This window comes from Onychostoma macrolepis, chromosome 07 (assembly GCF_012432095.1).
Source record: "Onychostoma macrolepis isolate SWU-2019 chromosome 07, ASM1243209v1, whole genome shotgun sequence".
Taxonomy (NCBI): Eukaryota; Metazoa; Chordata; class Actinopteri; order Cypriniformes; family Cyprinidae; genus Onychostoma; species Onychostoma macrolepis.
The window spans coordinates 40481234-40506952 of record NC_081161.1 but is presented as its reverse complement, the minus strand read 5'-3'; the positions used below and the strand labels follow the sequence as shown (position 1 = coordinate 40506952).

The following is a 25719-nucleotide window of genomic DNA, read 5'->3' as shown; positions in this document are numbered from 1 at the left end:
TTGAGTAATATAATTTTTAATGTGATTTTGGATTTTTTTTGTGTGTGATTTTTTTTGAATGAATTATACAGTTTAGATGTTTTTTATGCATTATGGGAAAGCCTTATGCATTAGGTATAAATGGTGCCCCTGAATTTGGCCTTAAGAAGCTATCTTAAAAGGCAGCATAATCAATATGATGACTTAAAATGCTGCCTACATGGGAAGCTTTGGAACAGAGCTATTATGGTACGCATATGGATCTTACAATTTGCAATGATTAGAGGGGAAAATCGTTACGCTATTTGCCTGGAAATTATAGAAAGGATACTAAAGAATATGATATTGCATTACTGACTGAACTATTGGAGAAGGTATGAAAGTTTGACAGAAGTGGAAATGACCTTCTAATCGGGCCGAAAGCAGTCCGCTGTGAATAATAAGCCTATATCTGCTGCACACAGTGTGTTCCCCTGTGCCTGCCAGTGAGTTTGTGTATGTGTTTGCATATGAGTTCATGTGTGTTGTGTTGCATGTGCGTTTGATGATGTGTTTTGGCCAGGGGCAAAGGTGCAAATGGGAGAAAAGTGAAGGGAAAAGTATGATTAAGCCTGTGTGTGTTTTTTAATTAATTCATTTTGTATGGATGAGAAAGTGAGAGAGAAATGTGAGGATATTTTAGGCTAAAAATGGCCCTCATAACTGAATAATTTCCCTACGGGCATGCAGTGACAGATAACGTATGACTCGTAAGCCCTAGATGCCAAATGAGGTGCTGGTAAAGAACACAGCTTTCTGATTGGCTGACTGGTATGTGTCTGCACGTGACTGGTTGAATAGTTGTGAGGTCACATGATCAGTGGTGATCAATTCATACGGATGGATACACCAACATAAATTGATCAAATATTCCACAAAAATATTAAGCAGCACAACTGTTTTCAACATATAAATGTTTCATATATCTGAAGAATCATGTGACATTGAAGACTGGAGAAATGGCTGATGATAAATAAGTAAGATTAAGAATGTAAAATAAAAATTCAATTAAACTGTGTTTTGGAAAATTGAGCTACACTATTGTTCAGAAGTTTTGGGTCAGTATGTTTTTTTTTTTTTTTTTTTTTTTAAAGAAAATAATTAGCAAGAATGCATTAAATTGATCAAATAAAAAACGTTTTTTAAATTTTTATTTTTTTTATTTTTATTTTTTTTTACTTTCTATTCATCGAAAAATAATGAAAACTGAATCACGAATTCCAAAAATATTAAGCACCACAACTGTTTTCAACATTGATAATAATAAGATATGTTTCTTATATCTGAAGGGTCATGAAGACTGGAGAAGTGATGCTAAAATTTCAGCTTTGCATCACAGGAATAAATTTAGTTATTTAAAATGGCAATATTATTTGACAATATTACTGTTTTTCCTGTATTTTTAATCAGATAAATGGAGCCTTGGTGAACACACGAGACTTCTTTAAAAAATCTGTGTTACTCAAAGTTTGTGAGAAATCTGCTTGCGAAATAAGGGTTGAACCTTAGTGTGTATACGATTGTTGTCACGTGTCAACAAGTCACGTCAAACGTTATTGTCAAAAGTTATGTCATCAAGTCTCTATAGTGAGTATCAGCCTTTGCTAAGTCATAGTCACGCACCCTTAAAATTCTGACCCAAATCAGACTCAAGTTCATGTACAATAGTGTTTTATATCCCATTTATGAGAGCGTGTATCTGAGGTTAGTCGTCAGCTCTTCTGTCCTTTAGAGAATGACAGCTCCAGTGCATCTCTCAGCGGATGGACACTGATTCAGTGGCTGTTGTTTGTGGATGTTTTCTTGGGTTTGTGATTACTCAGCAGTGATTCACAGGGAGAATTCAAATGCCAGCGCTGCTCCACAGTGGCCTCCGGCACGGCTGTCCCAGCCCTGGAGTCAGAGTGCATCAACTGGCTGCCGAAGAGAAGCCACGCTCTTATTATTAAGAGAAAACAGTATTTTATCTGTCTACACTGGAGCTGGGTGATTAATCGAATTTTATTTTACCATTATGGCTTCTAATGGTTATGAAAACAAGATAATCAAGATAAAATGATTATTGTGCCACTTTCCATTTTGTTTGCTTTGTCTTATGTTATAAATCCAATGTGCTTTTGCTCCTCCCTAAATGTTTTGTAGTTTTCAGTAGGTTAGGAAATTGCATTACAACAGTCATCTTATTTATTTTTATTTATTATTGTTATGTTTATATAACAATTTATTATATAGTAATTATTTATTTTGTTTTTGTTTTTAATTTTTTGTTCCTTTTAGTTTTCATTGTATTCAATAATATAATTATAATTGTGTGTGTATATATATCTTAACTAATAAAAATAAGTCTTTTTTTAAATATATTTTTAATAGGTTGCCTATCTGTCTTCAAAGCCCCATTTTAACATCTATTTTTATTTATTTATTTGGTTAGTTAAACTTTCTGGCAAGTTATGTTTGTGCACTTTTATATTTCTACATTTGTATATACAGTACAGCAAATAATATGCACATATTTACGTAAGTCTTAGTCTTTTATTTCATCTAGATGCTTATAACAGTATTATTTTTTATTTTTTATTTTTTATTTTATTTTTATTTTTATTCCTGATCTTACTTATGGTGAACAACTCTGTTTCAGTTTGTTTGTGTATATAACTGTGACAATGTCTCCAAGATGCTTCAAGAAAGCTACCTGCAAAGCTGCAGAACTGTTAAAAGTTTTAGGCACTTGTGTAAAAATGCTGTAAAAATGAAGATGCTGTCAAAAATAATGTCATAAATAGATTTTCTTTATCAATTAACTTCTGTTAACTTAATTAAATCGACCTTTGACCATCCTTTGTGTTTAAAGCAGCTGTTGCCCTCGGTGCACTTGCGCATAGTTTCTCAGGGAGCTTTGCAGGAAGGTTTATTGAAGCATCTTGAAGACGTTGCTACAGTTCTTCTGGATTTAGTCTCAGTTTGTTCTGTTTCTTCATGTGATTCCAGACAGACTGGATGATGATCAGATCAGATCTCTGTGTGGAGCAAACAAAGATCTCACTGGATTATTACAATTAATGGCAAAATGAATGTTTAGAAATGTAAACTGATATTTCCTACTGACACACATGTGGAACTGTGTGTGTGTGTGTGTGTGTGTGTGTGTGTGCGCAAATACTTGGGCTAGGTCAAAAAATCTCTGCTTTTCTCCTTGTTTCACAAATGAATCAGCATTGTGGATTTCTCACATGGCTTTAGTTTCAAATTGAAAATCAATGGAAGTGTGGATGGACTCCAGTTGAAACGCTGCTCGTTCATTTAGGAATCTCCAGCTTAATCTTTTGTTTCCGAGTTTTTAAGTTGGCTTTTCTGATGTTTTGTGTGTGTGCGCTTAGCTCAGGGGCTTCACTGCCCGAGACTGTGTTCTAATAGAGCCGGGGTAATGAAGTTAGATAAATGCCAAGAAATGATGCTTAGCTCCAGGTGAGACTTTAATGTGCTCATAATTGGACTAATTTTATGACTCAGCATAATATACATATCCTCAAGCATTATGATTTTATAACATTTGAATGAAGCATAATTGAAGCATCTTCAGTCACGTGAAGCCTCATAAAATGCAACTGTCCTGAACTGCCTCCAATTTAAAATAATTTTGAGGACCAAAGAGGCTTGTGTAGGTAGCAGGTGTTTTGTATCTCGTTATTAAATATCAGGTGTACAACAATGTGCTGAGAGCTGCAGAACATTTACAGTGTTTGTACTGTACTGTTGTTTATTTGCAAACCATATCGCTTCATAAAAGTGGACCACAAAGTTTCTGTGCAGAAATGTAAATAAGCCATGAAAAAATTATGGTCAGTAATCCACCCTTTGTTTAAAAGGCTATGCAACGTCTAGATAAAGTTTGGTTAAAAATCTCTTGGTGTAGTTTTGACTAAAATTCTATCTGTGATTTTATGATCATATATGCATGAAACCTAGTGCTATATGGGCCATTCCTACTGTGCAGTACATTTTCATGTCCTCATCATATTTTAATGCATTGGATAAAATATGAAACTCACAATTTTTCAAGCCATTTTTGCTTTTTTCCCCCAGCATAACTGAAAAACTGGTGATTTATTTAGAAATATTCCAGGCATTTTCTTTTTCTTATTGAAATGCTTCTATGCAATGCTTCTTTCCAATATTTTCTTATTGAAATGCTTCAAACAGAGTATTATTTCATTGGAAATCAATATGACTTTCCAACATGTTCTGTTCTGTCAGTCTTATATACACATGTATGTGCACACACATATGCTTTTCATGAATTGCATATACATTTCTATAGTTATCTGTCAGGCTTATTTCAAATTTTGGACTTTATTATTTATTTGTTTTTTACTTTTTTTAAAAACTTTTAATTTTTTTTAACTTTTTTGCAAGACTTTGTAAAGCTACCATCAAAGTTTGTCTGGACAAATTTCTCTCTATGAATTCAGGTCTACCTTAATTAAGATGCAATTCTGTTAAAAATGTTTACATAATATTTAATAATCCAGGCATTTCTTAATATTTTTGTAATTTAAATGTTCTGAGAATATTATTTATTTGGCTTTCCATCATGTTAGTCTTTCGTTCTGTCTCTTTAAGAATAAAACAGTTCCTTAATGACGTCATCCTCCGGGAAGTGATGGAGTTTTGGAGGGAAAACAAAAGAACAAATATTAGTAAGTATTTTCAATGGATTAGATGAGTTCTGTGATTTAGATGGTTTGATAATATTACAGAAAATTTAAAAATATTTTTAAAAAATGAGATAATATTTCAATTCTGTTCAGAATCCTGCTCATTCTCTTGTTGTTGCATTAATAATATATCAAGATATGATTACTAGTGTCTGCATATTCATTTTTCAAAGTTTTTTTACAATTTTTATTATTATATTTATTTAGAGTTCAGTTGGTACAACAGAACAGGAATCATCTGGCCATTTGTTAGTACAACTTTGGTTAGGTTTAATTTGATTGGTTTTGTTATTAATACATCCATTTCAGTTAGGATGTCTCCAGTGTAGTCAGCAGACCCTTATTGTTAATATTGTACACCTATTATGCCCTTTTTACAAGATGTAATATTGGTCTTGGGTGTCCCCAGAATGTGTCTGTGAAGTTTAAGCCCAAAATACCCAACAGATCATTTATTATAACAGCTGGAAAATGTCTTCTTTTTTTGGGGTGTGTCTAAAAAAGAGCTGATTTGGAGTGTATGGCTTTAAATGCAAATGAGCTGCATATTTCCGCCCCGTCTCCAGAAGAGACGCGTATACGTCTCTCTGCATTGCATATCTACAGAAATAAACAGCCGGTATAAGCCATGTAACTGAGAGCGAGAGAACCGGTGTTTAGCCGTACATATGTGAAGCCGAATGCACTGAAAGTGGGACGAAACAGCGCAATGTTACAGAGCTTGCGCCAGCACGGATCAATGGACCGAGCAGCGCAAATCTCACAAGCATGGCACTGATCAGTTAAAAATACTTAATGTACGCACACAAATACGGTTAAAATGCTAAGCACTATAACGACATGACATTCATAAAGGAGTCTGGAGTGATACACGTATTTAGGTAGATTTTGAGGCACATTACCTTGAAAAATGAAAGTAATCCACTGCGTCCTCAGCAGCTCAGATGTTGGGAGAAAATGAAGATTCTTGCATGCAAACACAGAGCATTGGGATTGCTTGTGAGACATTCTTGAAGTTACATCTGTTCGAGCACGGAGAAAATGAAGGACAGCGTAACCGCTGAGGGTGGAAACTATGGAAATGCAGGGCTGTCAATCAACCCCTGTGGCCCAGCCCTCCGAAATGTGACGTCACACTGCGAGAGAATCAAAACGGCAGGCCTAGTGAGACTGACTTGGTTTAAAGAGGATTAAAAAATAAGGAGTGGGTGGATTTTTTTTTTATCATTGTAGGCTGGTTGTGTTCACACACTGCCAACACACATTTATGTCCAAACACCATGTAAAAGTGGATTTTGCATAATAGGTGCCCTTTAAGCTTAACTGCTTGTAGTCAGGTTTCTCTAGCATTTGTATATGAAGTTTTACCTTTCAGCAACTGATATAATGACTTGAACTTGTGCTAAAATCATTACCATTGTCTCCAGTTGTAGATAGGGTTCGCATAACATTAAAATATCGTCTTAAGTAGAGCTAATGTGCTACTAGTGCTGTTCTCTGTTAGATCCTGCATTCAGCTTTGATTTGCGTCTGAATTTGTACTCTATAGGCTTTGATACCGGCACGTTTATTCATGCTGTTAGTCATGCTAAGCTAACTCACCTGTCTGTTGTTTTGCATGCGGTATCTGGGCCAATTTAGAAGCAATGTAGTGTTCAGAGAGTTTCTTACATCACAGAAAGACGTGATTATCCGTGCCCACATGGTTTATTATTATCATTTCACGCTGTGTGTTTTGCCGAACGGTTATGATAATTGGTGCACCGTGTGGCGGGTGAAGAATGACGTTGATTTGAGAGTTTATTACAATAATTCATATCTGAGACTAGAGAAATGTTCTCTTCAAGATTCAGAGGTATGATATCAGGCGTTTTATCATGATAATAATATATAATTTGCAGTGGGCTGAGCACTCGCTGGTCTCACCATCACCACGGCTCAGTCTAATAGAAGCTTGTGCTGCAGATACAATAGGAGAGGCGTGATCAGTTACCGCGGTATAGCATAATCAGGATCTGCTTACCATAAAATATATGTTTTTGTATGTGGTACACCATGATAATCAGCCATACTGCGTTACGAAATTAGGTTCATAGCTTTAGCATTAAGGAGTTTAACGGTGAATTGCGCTGTTTTATTTATGTATAACATGAAATATATACACATATATTGAAATTTAGATAGATAGATGGATAGATAGATAGAGAAATCTGTTTTATCTAAAAAAAAATTTTTTCAAGAAAAAACATTGAAAATTGTGTGTACATATGTATATTATACACATGCATGCACGTATGTGTGTGTGTGTGTGTGTGTATATATACAGGTGCTGGTCATATAATTAGAATATCATCAAAAAGTTGATTTATTTCACTAATTCCATTCAAAAAGTGAAACTTGTATATTATATTCATTCATTACACACAGACTGATATATTTCAAATGTTTATTTCTTTTAATTTTGATGATTAGAGCTTACAGCTCATGAAAGTCAAAATCAGTATCTCAAAATATTAGAATATTACTTAAGACCAATACAAAGAAAGGATTTTTAGAAATCTTGGCCAACTGAAAAGTATGAAAATGAGCATGTACAGCACTCAATACTTAGTTGGGGCTCCTTTTGCCTGAATTACTGCAGCAATGCTGGTGCCCCACTGTAAATGTAGGATATTTTTATGATTTTGATCAAGAAATGCATGTTCACCAATGTAGTGGTCAAAACAGTCAAAAACAGTATTAATGAGATGTAAAAAATTATGTATAATTTCAATATATATATAAATTAAATTATTTAGTTTAAAATTAACAGTTTATATATATATATATATATATATATATGTGTGTATGTGTGTGTGTGTGTGTGTATGTATGTATTATTTTTAAATAATAACACCTGTGATGTTAAAGCCCAATTTTCTGCATGCATCAATTCTGTCTACTAAGTAAATTATGTTGCAAAAAAATGTTGACCATCCTTAAGAAATCGATCTAATGTACTCATTTGGTACTCCAGAAAGCTGTTTTTAATCATTTGCACAGCCGAAAAAGTTGTTCTGCTCAATGTAGTGTGGAAACGGCAGTGCAGGGTCATTTTTCAGTCGCTGAAGTATTGAGTACACTTAAGTCACTGCAAACTCAAATTTTGGTTTTAAAGATGGTGCAAGAAATATTTTTCTAGAAACTCAGTCTATTATTATTTTGAGAGATAACAGAGCCACACAGTTCTGTTTTGGTGGAATAAAGCAGTAATTAATAAGTCTGGCATCAGTCCAAGACAGCAAGGTTAATATTATAAAACATTCAGTTATGATTGCAATGGACCATAACATTTGTAACCTCTGGAGCAGAGAGAAATTATCAGTGAATAACATTTTACATCTAATTTCGATTTGTTTCTCACACGAAGCCATTGTATGACTTGAGAAGAATTGGAAAATAGAGTCAAATGGACTATTGTTATGGTGGGGTTTTTGTCCTTTTTGAACTTAAATCAGCATCTATTGTCTAACATTTCATTTTGTTTTCCATAGAAAAATAGCAAATAAATAGTCTAAATGACATGAAGGTGAGTAAATGGTAATGAATTTGTAATTTTTGGTTGAAACAAAAATCACAGATTGTCTGCCACTTTTCTAAGTTTGACCTCTGTGTGAATACAAACTCTAGAATGTGTCATGAAGTCTTTCCAGAGGAAATCCTTCTCTAATATAAATGCACATAAAATGCATTAATATTCATTGCATTGTTTAAAAACTGACCTGTTTGAGAGCTTCTCCATTCTCCATGTCTCCCTTGTTGCATTAAATTACTTACAAGTTTCAGATTTATTCAGTTTTTTCCTCATTCTATGCGGTTGTTCAGTGGATGTTGGTGGAAGCAGCGGGCTCTATACCTGTAGGTTTTCTTCTAGTCTTCAGGCACTGTAAGGCCCTATGGGGCCCCATGTGAGGAGCACAGACAGACAGCTAGAGGACATATACTGTAGGAAGCAGACAGGCATAGGATGGTCAGCTCAGATGTACTTGTGTTTCAGTCTCTTTGCAATGGACTCAGCCGTCACAAACACTCAGTCAACCTGTTGCTAGACACACTCACACAAATACACATATTCCCATGGCCACCATGCTGGTAATGAAACCATAAAAAAGTGATAGGAACAAAGTTTTATGCAGTTGAGATTTTTCTGTACTATTTTTATCAGTTTATACATGGTGTGACTTTAAATATACAGGTGCATCTCAATAAATTAGAATGTTGTGGAAAAGTTAATTTATTTCAGTAATTCAACTCATGTATTAAATAAATTCAATGCACACATACTGAAGTAGTTTAAGTCTTTGGTTCTTTTAATTGTGATGATTTTGCGCGCGCGCACACACACATAAAAAAAAAAAAAAATGTTGGATTTTCTTTTGAACAATTTCAAAAATTGCTAGTAAATTTCACAAATAGTTACAGTGGAATGACAAGTAACTCTTTGAGTTAAATGATAAATTAAGTGGAAAGACTGAAATAATGTTAAAAAAAAAAAAAAAAAATTCTTCATAAATGATTATTTGCAGCTTCAAAAAGTGTATTGTGTAGATAAGATGTTTTTATGTTTTTGTAAAACCCGAATTCCAGAAATGTTGGGACGTTTTTAAAATTTGAATAAAATTAAAACTAAAAGACTTTCAAATCACATGAGCCAATATTTTATTCACAACATAGATAACATAAATGTTTAAACAGAGAAATTTTACACTTTTATCCACTAAATGAGCTCATTTCAAATTTGATGCCTGCTACAGGTCTGAAAAAGCAAGAAATTTTGAAAAGATTCAGCTGGGAGAACATCTAGCAACTAATTAAGTTAATTGACATCAGGTCTGTAACATGATTAGCTATAAAAGGGATGTCTCAGAGAGGCAGAGGCTCTCCAATCTGTGAAAGAGTTGTAAAAAGATTGTGGAATATTTTAAAAACAACTTTCCTCAACGTCAAATTGCAAAGGCTTTGCAAATCTCATCATCAACATGCATAACATCATCAAAAGATTCAGAGAAACTGGAGAAATCTCTGTGCGTAAGGGACAAGGCCGATGCCTGTGGTGTTCGGGCCCTCAGACGACACTGCATCATTCACTTCTTTCTTTCTTTCTTTTTTTATTTAATTACATTTTTTGCAGCAGCATTTAAGATTTGCCTGTGATATTAAAGCCCAACTTTCTCCTGTTACATAACCTGCAGTACTCCTGTCGGACAGAGACAGAATGTCTGATAAGTTATACACACTTTCTGCTATTATTATTTTTTTTTTTTGCTGTGTTTTCAGTAGAACTGCCATGACTGATTGCCTTTCCAATAAACAACCACTTAGCAACCATCCCGAACACCCTAGCAACCGCATAGCAACACTCTGGCATCATGGCAGTGAGTTCTGCTCCGGCAAACACCAGTCACATTTTCTACAGACAATTTAACATCCAGTGGTAACACTCTCACACCCTCAGGGAGATTGTTTTTACCTTTGCTGAAGCTTATGAGGCAGATGTGGACTCTTGTGTTCACTAAACGCTCTGTCAACGCACGCTTTACAATTGTGTTCACGGTGCTCTGAGGGAGCAGATGTGACTTAAAGCCCTTCTCAAAACACAGATTTTTCAGCAGTCACCATGATCGGAGAGATCGTTTCAGATATCTCTTACGAACAACTAACAACCGTCTTTGCGTCACTTTCCGAGATTCTCGTCTCAGGGACGTGCTTTTGTTTCGAGTCGTCCGTTCAGCTGTGGCGGTGATAAACGAGCGGCGTCTTCCTCTCAACAGCCATTCGAGTTGACTGTGAAATGGCATTTGTAAACATTCCAGTCTGTCTCATTCAATTCCAATCAGTTCAAAGGATGATGTGTCCTCAAATTCAACATGCAATGCATCATCACGACATCTCTTAAACTGCTCGTGACAGGCTCGGGTTCTCCCGATATACAGCATTGCTGGTGTTATTTCCTCAAATTACAAGAACGTCCCGCTTCATCTGTTATTATTGAGCCACTAGACATTATATGAAGATGGTGAAATGTCAAAACTGATTGCTTTTCCGTAATAATACTGCAGGTTGATGCTACCGAATTACACAGAATTTTCTAAGTGTGTTATAAATCACTGGTTCTTAATTGGTCTGTTATGATTGAATTGGGACAGCTAGGAAAAAATGATGTTAGACACAATTAATAAAATGCAACTAGCTATAGAATCGTGCATATTTAAAATAGGCTTATACAACATTAAAAGGGAGGAGAAAAGATCCCAATTTCAGTCAAACTCTACAGTATTTGGCAGAAAATTCATCTCAGTTAAATCTGGTCCAATCTGGTCAAATTAGGCAGATTCCAAAATGTATTGGTTGTATGAAAAGAAAAAAAAAAACTATACAAGGTGTAACTCATATTGCATTTTAAATAGAAGTTTACTGGTTTGGTTTGTTGTGTTTTGTTTGTGTGTGTGTTTTAATTAAAAAATTAATTTTGCCTAACTTAGTAGTATTTATAATATTTTATAAAAAATAAGACATTTTCATTTATTTTGTATGATTCTGGAATTATGTTGGATTGTGACTTAGATTTATAGAAAATTATGAATCAAATTTAATTGGGAACAACTGATATTTAAAAAAAAAAAAAAAAAAATATGCAAACATGAATGCTTGACCATTATACACACTTAATGTTTTTAATGTAATTTTATTATTTATTTTATTTTATTTTATTTGTAAAAATGTAGTTATGGTAATATTCATAATTTTATATATGTATTATAATCAAACATTTACAAGACATTTGTTTATTTTGTCTGATTCTGGTATTTTGTTGGGTTGTGACTTGAGTCTTAAAGCAAAACTAATCACTGATACAAATGCTTGACCGAAATATAATATAATATACGTTCATTAAAATTGGCAGCCATGTTAAGCAGCAGTATATTCAGAGTAAATAAAAATACATTTTTCTGCATGCAAGTTGCAACACAAGTGTTTCGCTATTGTATTAGATGTTTTTCCAGTTTTATATTTTTATTTGAAATATTTGAGTAGTTTTGAAGCCTCTTAAAAATGTGAAATCATTCTTGCTTATCTTGACTTATCTTGTATTTTTGCTTTACTGTATGTTTCTAAGTCTAAATAAAAATATTTTTTTTGCATGCAACATATTTCACTGTATTATGTGATGTTTTACCAGTATTGTATTTTATTTTCTTATGTTGTTATTTTATTTTATTTTAATAATTAAAACATTTTATTTAAACTTTTTATTTTAGATATCGGAGTGGTTTTGAAGACTCTGAAAATTGTGGTCCTTGGTTGCATTTTTGCTGTCCTGTTTCTTAGTGACTTTCACATGTTATTAGCATCCTGCCCACTGAAAGCTGCACAAATACCGTATATCTACCGTGGTATATTTCTACCATCATGTTATATCTCCCAGGCCTTAAGACTCTTAATGAGCATATCATGGTGACTAAACTGCAGTAGGGCATATAAATGCACAAACATGCATTATATTCTACAGAAGCGAGTGTTTCCGGCATACAGCAGACCAAACACATCAGACTTTCCTTTCCCACTAATTTATTTCCTCCATCCTTCATTCCTCCTTCATTCTCATTCTGTATTCTGTCACTCAAGTGGCACTCAGTGTCTCATCTGTCATACTCCTTCATGAGCTGCCATCACTCTCGTTCTCTCTTTCTCTCGCTCCTGTGTGTCCTCTACCCACATGCCTCCTGCTCTTAATTCACTCTCTTTCACTTTCATCCCCTCGTCCTCTTCATCCTCCACTCCCAGCTGACCTTCCCACCCTCCTCAATCCTCAACAGCACTTACTGTCTTAACTTCAGGCCTTTTCATCTCTTCTTCCATCCTACATCTTTCTGTTTTAACTCGTCTCTCTCTACCTTTCCTCATAATATATCCCAGTCTATACTTCTCAAGATGTGATGTTTCCCACTCTCTTTCAAACAAACCAGGTCCAGGCCAAATAAATATTAGGCTCTGACTGACATGACTTGTGACATTGACTGGCTTTATGCAACTTCCGGGTGTAAAGGTATGCAGGTTTTATTATTTGTGGTGTTTTCAATGCACCATGCTGACAGAATGAGTGCTTCTGAGAAAGAACTAAATCACTGGATTTGGCAACGTTATTTGTTCGTTCATTCATTCATTCAGATTTATTTTATAATATTTCAGTGTTTAAATAATATGAAATAATATATGGGGGAAAAAAAGTAAAATAAATTAAGATAATTATTATTATTATTTATATATTTTTTTTTTTCAAATAAAACACTCTAAAAAATGTTGGGTTAAATGCAACCCAGTGCTGGGTAAAAATGTGGTGTTGTGTTGTGGTTTGAAAACAACCCAATTGCTGGGTTTGTCCATATTTAACCCAGAATTTTTTAGAGCGTATTTATATTATATTTTTAGAGCACATTTTATATTTTAGATTATTTGAATTTTAGATTGTATATTAGAATTTATTTATTTGTTTGTTTATTTTACATTATATTATTTGAATTTATTTGAGATTATTTGAATTTGGAATATATTGAAATAATGAATTATAATAAAATGTAATAAAACTATAAACAAAATACTATATAATAATATAAATTAATATAGATATATACTTATATTACTTGAATATAAAATAAAGTATAATTTTTATTAATTTATTTAATTTAAATTTATATTTCGATAATATACATTTAATATTCTGTTTTTTTTTGTTTGTTTTTTTGTTTTTTATATTGTAAATTTAGTATATTGTATTTCATTTATTTTATTTTTATTTAGTTATTTAACATTATATTATTTTAATTTATTTTGTTATTTGAATATGGAATAAATTAAAACAATATATAAAATATAAAATCAATATACAAAATATAAAATAAAACAAAGTAATGTAACATTTCTATTATTTGAATGTTACATTATTTTATATTCAAACAATACATTCTATATTTTATTTTTATCTTATTTTATATTGTGTATTTTATTTTTAAAAATTATAAATACTTTATAAAATGTATATATAATTAATATAATATAAATTAATATAATTGTATATTATTAATATACAATTAAAATAATAATTGAAAATAAATGAAAGACATTTATATTACTTACATTTTTGTGTATATGTGTGAATTAGTCAAAATTATCAGTTTACAGTTTTATTTTTACTTCTAAAAACTGTACAATTAACAGCATTTTGCTGTAAAATTACATGAAATGTCTGGTTAGATCTTTTACAGTTTTTCCTTGTATATAGTACAGGAACTCACTTTTAACATATTAACAGTTTTTTTTTTTTCAGTAGCATTTTTACAAAACTTTACAGTTAAAATTACACTTATTTTTTACAGTGTAAGCATTGTGAACACTAGCAGCAGAAACACAATATATTCCCAGTAAACTCAGCTGTACAATATTAATCAGCTAGAATTGACTATTTGTGAGTGTGAACTCATTCATTTCATTTTTCTGTATTCTTACTGTATGTGAAGTGCAGTCTCATTTGTGGCTGCTTTTATTTCTGTTTTTATTTCACAGAAACCTTTGAGACAAAGTTGATAGTCAAAAGTCAAAAATAATGAATGAATGTCTTTTTTTTTATCCTTAGCCAGTAATGGTCATGGAAATTGATTTGTTCAAAGGTGTGGGGAGCTGGAGGGTAGCACTTACAGGCCTCACTGAACACATGCAAAGCATAGCGCCTCGCAGCAAAATGCTAGTGAAGCACTCTGAAAAAGCCGGCCGTCAGTCTCACTGTGTTTGATTAGCTCACTTTGTCTGAATGAACAGGCCACTCTGAAACACGCACCATCACAAGCGCATGAATAAAGCAGCCGAGCGAGTCCCTGCTACAGGAGCGACGTGTGTAAAATAGAAACCTATGGAAATTGAGAGGATCCGGCATCACGTGTCAAGTTTTGCTTATGTGTAAAGACAAGGAAAGCTTTACAAGTATTGTAAAAAAAAAAAAAACACATCAGTGTGACTGAACCCTGAAGCATTAAATCTAATGTCTGTATTATCTTGGTGGATAACACACAGGGAATAAATGGAGACTGGATGAGGATGAGTGCAAATATTGCAGACAGATAATGAAGTGAGTTGGCTGGAGGGAAAGTGCAGAGGTGTGTAGGTTTCCATAGGGTGAATGTTATTAATTATTCCTGAATTAATTTTTTTTATGCGTACACTGGGAAGATAAACCCCCTAGGAAGAATAATCGCATATTAAATGTCACTAATGTTGAAATAGTTTCAGTGAAGCGTCTATTATATATTATATATTATATTTTATTTTTACCCATATTTTCTATTTTATTATTTCCCAAATTCTTTGTAATTTTTAGATTCAATTTTAATTAACTCTAACTTTTTTTTTCTTTTTTATTAAAAATGTAACAATGTAAGGTTTATTAGATTTATTTCTTTTTAATTTTTTATTGTTTTTATTTCAACTAGTTGCCAAGACAACATTTCTCTTTTTTGTTTAGTTTAACTTTTCTATTATTATTTTTTTAAGTTAACTTTAATGTAATAAAGTACATTAATGGGCTTTTTTTTTTGTTTCTCCTGGAAGAATATTGGAATATTTTTTATTTTTTTTAAATCAAATATCAATTTAAAGAATTAACCTGTATATACTTGTTGTATGTATGTATGTATGGTATGTATGTATAAAATAATAGTACAATATAACATAATATAATATAATAATGTTAAATTATTGTGTATTTAGACTGTTAAATCTCATTATTCTTGAGTTTTCCATGAATAGAGCCTTTGATGCTGATATGGTGTAAAATGATAAATAACGGCATAATAGATAAACATTACACTTAACATTTATTTCATGCAAAGAAAATGTTTTGTTAAGTTGACAATAATAACCCTGGTGTCCATCAAGTTACCTCAGCACTTGGCACTTCCTACTTCACTGCACATCATTTTTACATTTATGTACATCTGTTGTCTTTGTATGCCGCTCTGTAGTTTTTCTTTATTGTACTCTGTTACATGGTGTACTGTGTATAATGTGTATTATGCATGTATATTAGCATAGCCATTAGTGTATAAAACTTGTGTATAGATTTGTAGGCATCTGGAGGTTGCTTCACCAGAGTTTCTTTGTACATGTACAGTGACAGTAAAGAACTTAAACGATAAAATGCATACTTAAAAGATAAAATAACTGATGGAGATGACGTACAATTCATCTGTAAGGTATTTTACTGGGATCCCAAGGCATTAAGGCACATTTTTCAACCTGGATTGTGAAAAGCAGAAGGTGTGAGTTTGGACTTGTTCCTGTGCTGGAATATTGGCTGTGCGTGTCGTGACTGCAGGGGGGCGCAGCAGGGCTCCCATCTGGCCTCTTCAGGGGTCCTGTACGCAGAGAGGGGCTGGCAGGTCGCCTCCAGCTCATAATCTAGCAGTGCTTTTGCTCTATAGCTGCATTCACACAGCTGTCAGTCCACTATATTCCATGCACATACTCTGTTTGGAAGACACATTTATTCGATTCAGGGTGTTCATATGTCAGTATGTGTGTTTCGTGCATGCGATCTGAACCCATTACTATAGTGCAGTAATCTACACTGGTTGAGAAAAGTATAGTTGATAATGAGAGCACTTTACTGCATCCTGCTGACTACTATGCTTTCACTATTTCTTAATCGCTCCCACAGCTTGTGCTTTTGATGTCTGAAGCTTTGTATTGCAAGCACTTCTTGTGTTATTGCCTCTTCAAAATGAATCGCTGCTTGTATTCCTTGTTTTAAGTTGCATTGGATAAAAGCATCTGCTAAATGAATAAATGTAATTGCAATGTTAATACACTGCTTCCTTATGGAAGGAGTTAATGCCTGCATTCCTAAACCAAACTTTGAGAGCAAGTTAATATGTACTTGCTTTGCCTTTTGTGTTGAGTTGTGGTTTGAAATTAATTTAAAAGATATAGTTTTGAACTTGTTTTGGATTCATTGCTTCATCTTTGAGACCAAGCTGTGAGAATCTGTGTTTCTGGGTCTCGCTCAGAGAGGAGAAAGAGAGGACATGATTCCAGGTCAGATGTTTTTCAGTTTTTTTTTGTTTGTTTGTTTGTTTGTTTTTTTGAGCAGGCTAGTAGCTAGTAATGAATTATAGCTAAGAAATTTAATTTATAAGGTAATAATTAAATAATACAAATCTAATTAACATAAATAACTTTATAAAAACTACCAAAATATATAAAAAAAAGATTACACATTTTTTGTGTTTACCTGCATGTCATGTAAACATTAATCGACATCAGAGAACTGTGTCTGTGATCATGCTAATCTATTGTTAAATTATTGAAATATTAACTTAAAATCACATGGTATATATCCAAAAAAGTTTGTGAGTCCCTGATTTAGAGACAGTGACATTCTCAGTGCAAATTACACATTCATTCTGACTGTCATTTTACAGTAACTGTTCACCTGCCTCATTGTCTGTGCAAACATAAGTTATAATATTGTATTTATGTTGTGGATATAACTGATTCATCTTCTTGTATATTGCATACATCTGCAGGGCAAATTCTCAACACAATCATATTATTTTTCTTCTTCTAAAAACATTTTTTTTTTTTTTTTCATCAAATCATTTTCTCATTTTTCATCAACAAGATGTTTTAATCAGGGTTATTATAGTTAACTAAAACTAAAACCATAATTTATTACTTGAAATAAAATAAACGTTGACTGATTATAAAATATTTTTAAAAATCAACATTTTATTTTCCAAAATGTTGCCAGGTCTCATTTTCATTTAGTTGAACTATACTGAAATAAATACAAATAAAACTGAAATTAAAAATGAATTAAAACTATATACATTAAAAATAATAATAAAAATCACAACAACAAAAAAATCATTTGAACTAAATAAAAATGGAAACTCAAAATATAAAAATACATTTTAAATAAAATTATAGTAGTATTTCAATGATACTAAAATTGTTTTAATCCAAATTGTGTAATTAAAGTCATGGTGCATCTTTTTCGTCCCACCTGTTATTGTTGACACAGACAAAAAAACCTTTGTCAATTAGCACTTTCGTCAGTGATTTTATGGAGTAATGAGTGAGTTTGGGATGTTTGTCTGACTAGTGGCAGACGGGGGAAAGTGTTTGGGAATTGTAAAAATAATAATCCCAAATGTAGCAGGAGCATCATCAGGCTCAAGCCTGTGACTGCAGAAGTCCCAGCAGGACATTTTGCTTTAAAAATAGATGAAGTTCTTTGGCGTAATATGATCATCTTTAGATGGAAAGTATCTTGTAATGGAAAGCCGGATCGTCCAGGCCGCTGTCCGGCATCATAGCTCAGTATTACATAATCTCTGATTGGCTCATCCTGATTGTCTTTATTGGGTCAGACGTTTCTCACCGAGCCGGCCCTGCCGAAGCATGTGGCAAATTACATCTATTTCATCACCGCCGAGAGAGTTTCAGATTGCTAGCCAGGTTGTTATTATAAAGGCAACGTGTTCCCAATAACCTGTCAGGACAAATAAAGTGTGAATAAATAAAATAGTGAAAATAGCAGACTGCTGTATACTTTGTCTTTGTCAAATATGAACGAAAAAAAAGCATTCGGTTGCTCCAGTTTCCAGTTATTTCCCAATGATGGAGAAATGCATACGTAGTACAGTCATATTATTTGCTCTTTTTACATTTTTCTTCTTACAAAACATTTTTATTTTTCACCCTTTTTTTTCTCAAATCATTTTTCCTAATCAGATTTTCATCAACAGTATTTTTATTTAGGGTTAGTATAGTTAACTAAAACTAAAACCATAAAAAAATTATTACTTAAAATAAAATTTTAAAATTTAAAAACATTAACTGAAATAAAATATTTTTTAAAAACGTATTTTGTCCAAGAGGTTGCCAAAAGAACTTAATGTACTAAAATATGTAAGTAATAAGTATAATAATAAACTATAACTGAAATAAAAAATGAATAAAACTACAGACATATATAAACGAACTGATAAAAATGAAATAAACACACAACATCAATAAAGATTTACCTAAAATTAAAATGCAAATTTTAAATATTTAAGGAAACTCTCATTAAAAATATTAATAAAAGTATATTATTAAAATATAAATAAAAACACTAAAACATTTTTATTTTTCACTTTTTTCCATCAAATAATTGTTTCCTAGATTCCAGATTTTCATCAACAAAATTTTCATTAAAAAAAAACATAAAACATCTTTTTGTTGCTTGAAATCAAATAAATGTTAACTGAAATAAAATATATAAAATAAGCTTATTTTATTTGCCAATTTCTCATTTTCATTTGATAACTTTAAGTATGAAAATAGCTATAGCTAAAGCTTAAATAAAAATTTGAATAAAACAATATTGGCATTAAAAAATAATAATGTAAAATATAAAAATAAACATTCAAAATATTATTAAAATGAATTCATAACATTATAAATTTTATTTTTAAAAATGATGTATTCAAAATATTAAATATATCATATGATCAATATTATATATATATAGTGGTATGAAAAAGTGTTGGCCTCCTTCTTGATTTTTTTTTTTTTTTACATGTTTGTCACACTTTAATGTTTCAGATCATCAAACAAATTTAAATATTAATCAAAGATAACACAAGTAAACAACATGCAGTTTTTAAATGAAGTTTTTTTTTATTATGAAGGGAAAACAAAATCCAAACCCACATGGCCTGTGTGAAAAAGTGCTTGCCCCCTAAACCTAATAACTGGTTGAGCCACCCTTAGCAGCAACAACTGCAATCAAGCGTTTGCGATAACTTGTAATGAGTCTGTTACAGCGCTGTGGAGGAATTTTGGCCCACTCTTCTTTGCAGAATTGTTGTAATTCAGCCACATTGGAGGGTTTTAGAGCATGAACCGCCTTTTTAAGGTCATGCCACAGCATCTCAATAGGATTCAGGTCAGGACTTTGACTAGGCCACTCCAAAGTCTTCATTTTGTTTTTCTTCAGCCATTCAGAGGTGGACTTGCTGGTGTGTTTTGGATCATTGTCCTGCTGCAGAACCCAAGTGCACTTGAGCTTGAGGTCACAAACTGATGGCCGAACATTCTCCTTCAGGATTTTCTGATAGAGTGCAGAATTCATGGTTCCATCAATTATGGCAAGTCATCCAGGTTCTGAAGCTGCAAAGCAGCCTCAGACCATCACACTACCACCACCATGTTTGACTGCTGGTATGATGTTCTTTTTATGAGATGCTGTGTTGGTTTTACGCCAGATGTTACGGGACACACGCCTTCCAAAAAGTTCAACTTTTGTCGCAGCAGAATATTTGCCCAAAAGTCTTGGGGATAATCAAGATATTTTTTGGCAAATGTAAGACGAGCCTTTGTGTTCTTTTTGGTCAGCAGTGGCTTTTGCCTTGGAACTCTCCCATGGATGCTGTTTTTGCCCAGTCTCTTTCTTATTGTTGAATCATGAACACTGACCTTAATTGAGGCAAGTGAGGCCTGCAAATCTTTAGATGTTGTTCTGGGTTCTTTTATGACCTCCTGGATGAGTCGTCTTTGTGCTCTTGGAGTAATTTTGGTAGGCCGGCCACTCCTGGGAAGGTTCACCACTGTTCCAAGTTTTCTCCATTTGTGGATAATGGCTCTGACCATGGTTTGCTGGAGTCCCAAAGCTTTAGAAATGGCTTTATAACCCTTTCCAGACTGATACATGTAATCTATTTTGTTTCTCATCTGTTTATGAATTTCTTAAGATCGCGGAATGATGTGTTGCTCTTTAAACATGCTTCACTTTGTCAGACAGGTTCTATTTAAGTGATTTCTTGATTCAACAGGACTGGCAGTAATCAGGCCTGGGTGTGTCTAGTGAAATTTAACTCAGCTTTCTAAAATAATGTGGTTAATCACAGTTCTTTCATGATTTAATAGGAGGGGGCAATTAATTTTTCATGTATGTATGTATGTATGTATGTATGTATGTGTATATATATATAAATAAATAATGTGTGTGTGTGTGTGTGTGTGTATGTATGTGTGTGCATGTATGTATATGTATGTGTGTATGTATGTATGTATGCATGTATAAAAAATCTCAATCTCAATGATACCAAAATAACATGTTAATCCATATTGTTTAACTGTAGTTTCAGATTGCTAGCTAGGTTATTATTATAAAGGCAAAATGTTCCCAGTAACCTGTCAGGACAAATAGAAGGCGAATAAATAAAATAGTAAAAATAGCAGGCTGCTGTACGCTTTGTCGTTGTCAAATATGAACAAAAACAAACAGCAACAACAACAATAAAAAAAACATCTGGTTGCTCCTTTTTTTTCTCTTCCATTTTTGTTTTTTCCAATATGAAAGAAAAATGCATTCAGTTGCTCCAGTTTTTTTCCCATCTCCCAATGACGAGAAATGCAGTTCCTCATATAGACACTGAGTTGATGAAACCAGCAGACAGCTGGATCTTTGGGGACCGTGCCGGGGCCCGAGTTAGCCTAAATAAGCCTCTTGACGTGCTGTGCAGACATGAAGGGCTGTGAATGGGCTCCGGCCTCTGCTGGCCCATCTGTAAGTAGGTTGCTGGAGACTCAGAGTGCCCGAACACTGCCGTCTCCTGCTGTTTGGGCGGTGCTTGCTTCTGTCAGGGTTCGCATTTTGGACCTAGTCCTTTGCCTTGTGATTCTTCCTGATCTTTAGCAGCGGCTTTTATCCCGTTTTGTCCGCAGTCTGCACTTTTTCTTTGATCAGATCAAAGAGGCCTCAGTTCCCGCTGTAATTTAGCTGCTTTAAGGGCACTCACATCATTTGTTGATACATGGTTTACTAATAGCTTCCCTGTGGACCTGAAACCGGTACGCAAACGGAAAGCATTGTTCTAGAATGTACTAATGCATTTCAACCACTAGCCTTGAAGGTTGATTAGATCGTAATACATCAGATAAATAATAAGGGAAGCAATCTATCTATCTGTCTATCTATCTGTCTATTTTTTTAAATGATTTTTTATATAAGATAAAAACAATATATATAGAAAAGCATCATATACAGTATCTCACAGAAATGAGTACACCCCTCACATTTTTGTAAATATTTTATTATATCTTTTCATATGACAACACTGAAGAAATGACACTTTGCTACAATGTAAAGTAGTGAGTGTACAGCTTGTATAACAGTGTAAATTTGCTGTCCCCTCAAAATAACTCAACACACAGCCATTAATGTCTAAACCGCTGGCCACAAAAGTAAGTACACCCCTAAGTGAAAATGTACAAATTGGGCGCAATTAGCCATTTTCTCTCCCCGGTGTCATGTGACTCGTTAGTGTTACAAGCTCTCAGGTGTGAATGGGGAGCAGGTGTGTTAAATTTGGTGTTATCGCTCTCACTCGCTGGCCACAAAAGTGAGTACACCCCTAAGTGAAAATGTCCAAATTGGGCCCAAAGTGTCAATATTTTGTGTGGCCACCATTATTTTCCAGCACTGCCTTAACCCTCTTGGGCATGGAGTTCACCAGAGCTTCACAGGTTGCCACTGGAGTCCACTTCCATACTGTACTGCCCTGTGGCCCAGTCTCCGAAGGCAGGGGATCATGCTGTGCTTCAGTATGTCACAGTACATGTTGGCATTCATGGTTCCCTCAATGAACTGTAGCTCCCCAGTGCCGGTAGCACTCATGCAGCCCCAGACCATGACACTCCCACCACCATGCTTGACTGTAAGCAAGACACACTTGTCTTTGTACTCCTCACCTGGTTGCCGCCACACACGCTTGACACCATCTGAACCAAATAAGTTTATCTTGGTCTCATCAGACCACAGGACGTGGTTCCAGTAATCCATGTCCTTAGTCTGCTTGTCTTCAGCAAACTGTTTGCGGGCTTTCTTGTGCATCATCTTTAGAAGAGGCTTCCTTCTGGGACGACGGCCATGCAGACCAATTTGATGCAGTGTGCGGCGTACGGTCGGAGCACTAACAGGCTGACCCCCCCACCCCTTCAACCTCTGCAGCAATGCTGGCAGCACTCATACGTCTATTTCCCAAACACAACCTCTGGATATGACGCTGAGCACGTGCACTCAACTTCTTTGGTCGACCATGGTGAGGCCTGTTCTGAGTGGAACCTGTCCTGTTAAACCGCTGTATGGTCTTGGCCACCGTGCTGCAGCTCAGTTTCAGGGTCTTGGAAGAAAAAAAGTTTCGGGGAGAGAAAATGGCTAATTGGGCTCAATTTGGACATTTTAACTTAGGGGTGTACTCACTTTTGTGACCAGCGGTTTAGACATTACCCCTCTGGGGTCTGAGGTCATTTTGGGGCTCTTGATGTTTTGACATGCCCTGATATTTGTGCTTATTTCAGCTACTTAAAACATACTATTGACCAACATGTAATTTTTTTTGTATTCAGCACAAACTGTGCTACGATAATATGTGACCAAGATGGATGTACATGTTTGCATTTTTTAGAAAAAAAATATTATGCGTGGTTAGTAAGTTTTGGGGGAAAAAATGTAGCTGAAATAAGGCCATAAAACCCACACTAAATAGTTCTGAATAAGACTTTTGAGTAATCAGTCTTGTAGGCTAGAATATTTACTTCAAAATTATGTGAAAATCATTCTTCTTACTCATTCACAGAAAACAATATATTGATTTAAATGTTTTGTCTTCGAGGGTCTATATGCGAGGGAGTGGCAATGGCCTTGAATATTAAGTGAATCTCACCTGAGAGACAAAGGGCCCTCCCCTAATGGCCCCTGATGGCCCATCAGTGTGACTGTGACTGTGAGGCAGGTAAGACAGAATGTGAGGAGATTGAAAAAAAGTGTTTTTTTTTAATTATTTGTATTTTATTTACAACACAGTATAATCAAAACATACATAATGAAGGTCAAAGACACATTATTGTGCACACTGATCTAACCACAGAGATGTGAACAGACTTTGAGTCATTCCTGCAACAGATTCTGCTCAACAAGTGAAACAAGTAAATCATACCTGATATTTACATGTGTTATTTAAGTGTTTCTACTTCTTTCCATGGATTCAAGAAGAAAAAAAACATAATCAGTAGAAAAGGAGCTTGTCTTAACATAGAATATCAGTGTAGTTGAACATCTGATGTTGGTACAGCGCTCTCAGAGGAAAACAGTTTGAAGAGACATCAGGATACATCTGGTGCTGGTATCTGATTCAATAAAATACAAACAACCAAAAAAAAAAAAACTTTGAGCATGTTAATATCAGGAACATCTGTATATGTGTGTATATATATATCTCTATATCTATAGATATAGAGATATATATAGATATATAGATATAGATATAGATTTCAGCATCGTTACTCCAGTCTTCAGTGTCACATGATCACACATTTCTTTTCAATGCTGAAAACAGTTGTGCTGCTTTGTATTTTTGAAACATGATCCTTTATCAGGACTTGTATATATTTTGTATATTATTACCACAAACTGTTGTTTTTATTATGATTATGATTATGAATACTCATCATCTTTTCGAATCATTATTAGCCATCTCATGGTGGCAGGAGGTGCAGCTTTAATTTATTCATCAAAGTCAAGTGTTTCATCTCTGTCCTGTGCCCTGTAATACAGTATATGATATGATTATACGCTGAATAAAAAATGGTGTAGGATTTACTTTGGAACAGTTTTTGCACAGAAACTGCTAGTAAATTTCACAAATAATTACAAAGAAACTGCAAGCTACTCAATGAATTAAACATGACATATTTACAACTTGGAAAAATCTTTTTTTTTTTTTTTTTTTTTTTTACAGTGTATAAAGATGTTTAAACTCATATTCAGTATATTCAGTCTTGAAACTTTGAAAATAGCACTAGATGTATGTGCAATATCAGATTCAAAACCGTTTGAAGTCGCCCACATTCCTGCCTTTTGTTTCTGTAGTGATACCAAGAAGCGTCTTGTTTGATTACCTGAACTCTCCGCTGTAGTAATCTGAGATATTCAGTGAGATGTCCATAGGGGGCTCTTAGACAAGCGTCTAGACGATTGGTTTTCCACGGCAGGGGAGTTAAAAAGCCTGGTTTTGCCATCCAGGATGAGCGAGAATTGTGTGATTGGGCTTGTTCCAAAAATGCAAATGTTTATCAGCAGACGCTGCCTGTGTTTGGGAGGCCTAATGAGTTTTAATCATTCGTCCTTGTTACTGTGTGGCTGAGGGAGTGAGATACACTAGATAGATCCTGATAGACAAACAGTTCTCATTTTTGGGTGAACTATCCCTTAAAATCACTTTAAATATGCAATCATGCATCTACTGTACATTATCAGCTGTGAAAGTTGGACTGAAATCCATCACTCAGTGGCATTATAGGCCCTTTCAGACGTCCCATCACACACGAGTGAAGGATCTGCTCTCGTGGCTTTGCTGTGGATCTGACCCACAAATAATCTTGTCAGTTATTTGGCGCAACCCTGTCAGAATCCTTGCCGCTGCTGCTTGAGAAATGTCCGATGAGACACGACACGGCCCCATTTGTCACACGGTGCCATGACCCAAAATGTGCTGGGCCACGGGGATGTTATTATTTGGGCCAGTGACTCATAACAGACTTTATCAAGAGAATTTCTTAACATTATTTACAGGTGATCAGTGACTAATTGGCTTATATATGTAGTGTCATATCGTCCAACTCTGATCCCGAATCACAGATAAGAGACCAGATTGTGCACCATTCAGAATTTAATTGAGCATGAGTTTCAATTTCCAATTAAGTTTGTACATTTGAATTTGTATGTAAGGAAGTATTGAAATGAAAAGAAATTCATATACACTGCCATTCAAACGTTTTTTTGTTTTTTTTAAAGAAATTAATACTTTTTTTTTTTTTTGGCAAGGATGCAAAAATATGATTAAAAGTG

At 34.1% G+C, this 25719-nt stretch overlaps 1 protein-coding gene across 3 annotated transcripts in view; it reads left to right on the top strand.

Annotated features, from left to right (window-relative positions):
• Positions 1 to 25719, top strand: part of syt7b (synaptotagmin VIIb) — a 131166-nt gene that overhangs the window by 15853 nt on the left and 89594 nt on the right. The window contains exon 2 of one of the 3 annotated variants that reach the window (XM_058782957.1): positions 4639 to 4715. The exons of the other annotated variants lie outside the window; for them this stretch is intronic. Coding sequence (XP_058638940.1) covers positions 4679 to 4715 — 37 coding nt within the window. The 5' untranslated portion in view covers positions 4639 to 4678. The remainder of the gene's footprint in view (positions 1 to 4638; positions 4716 to 25719) is intronic. 3 annotated transcript variants of the gene reach the window in all.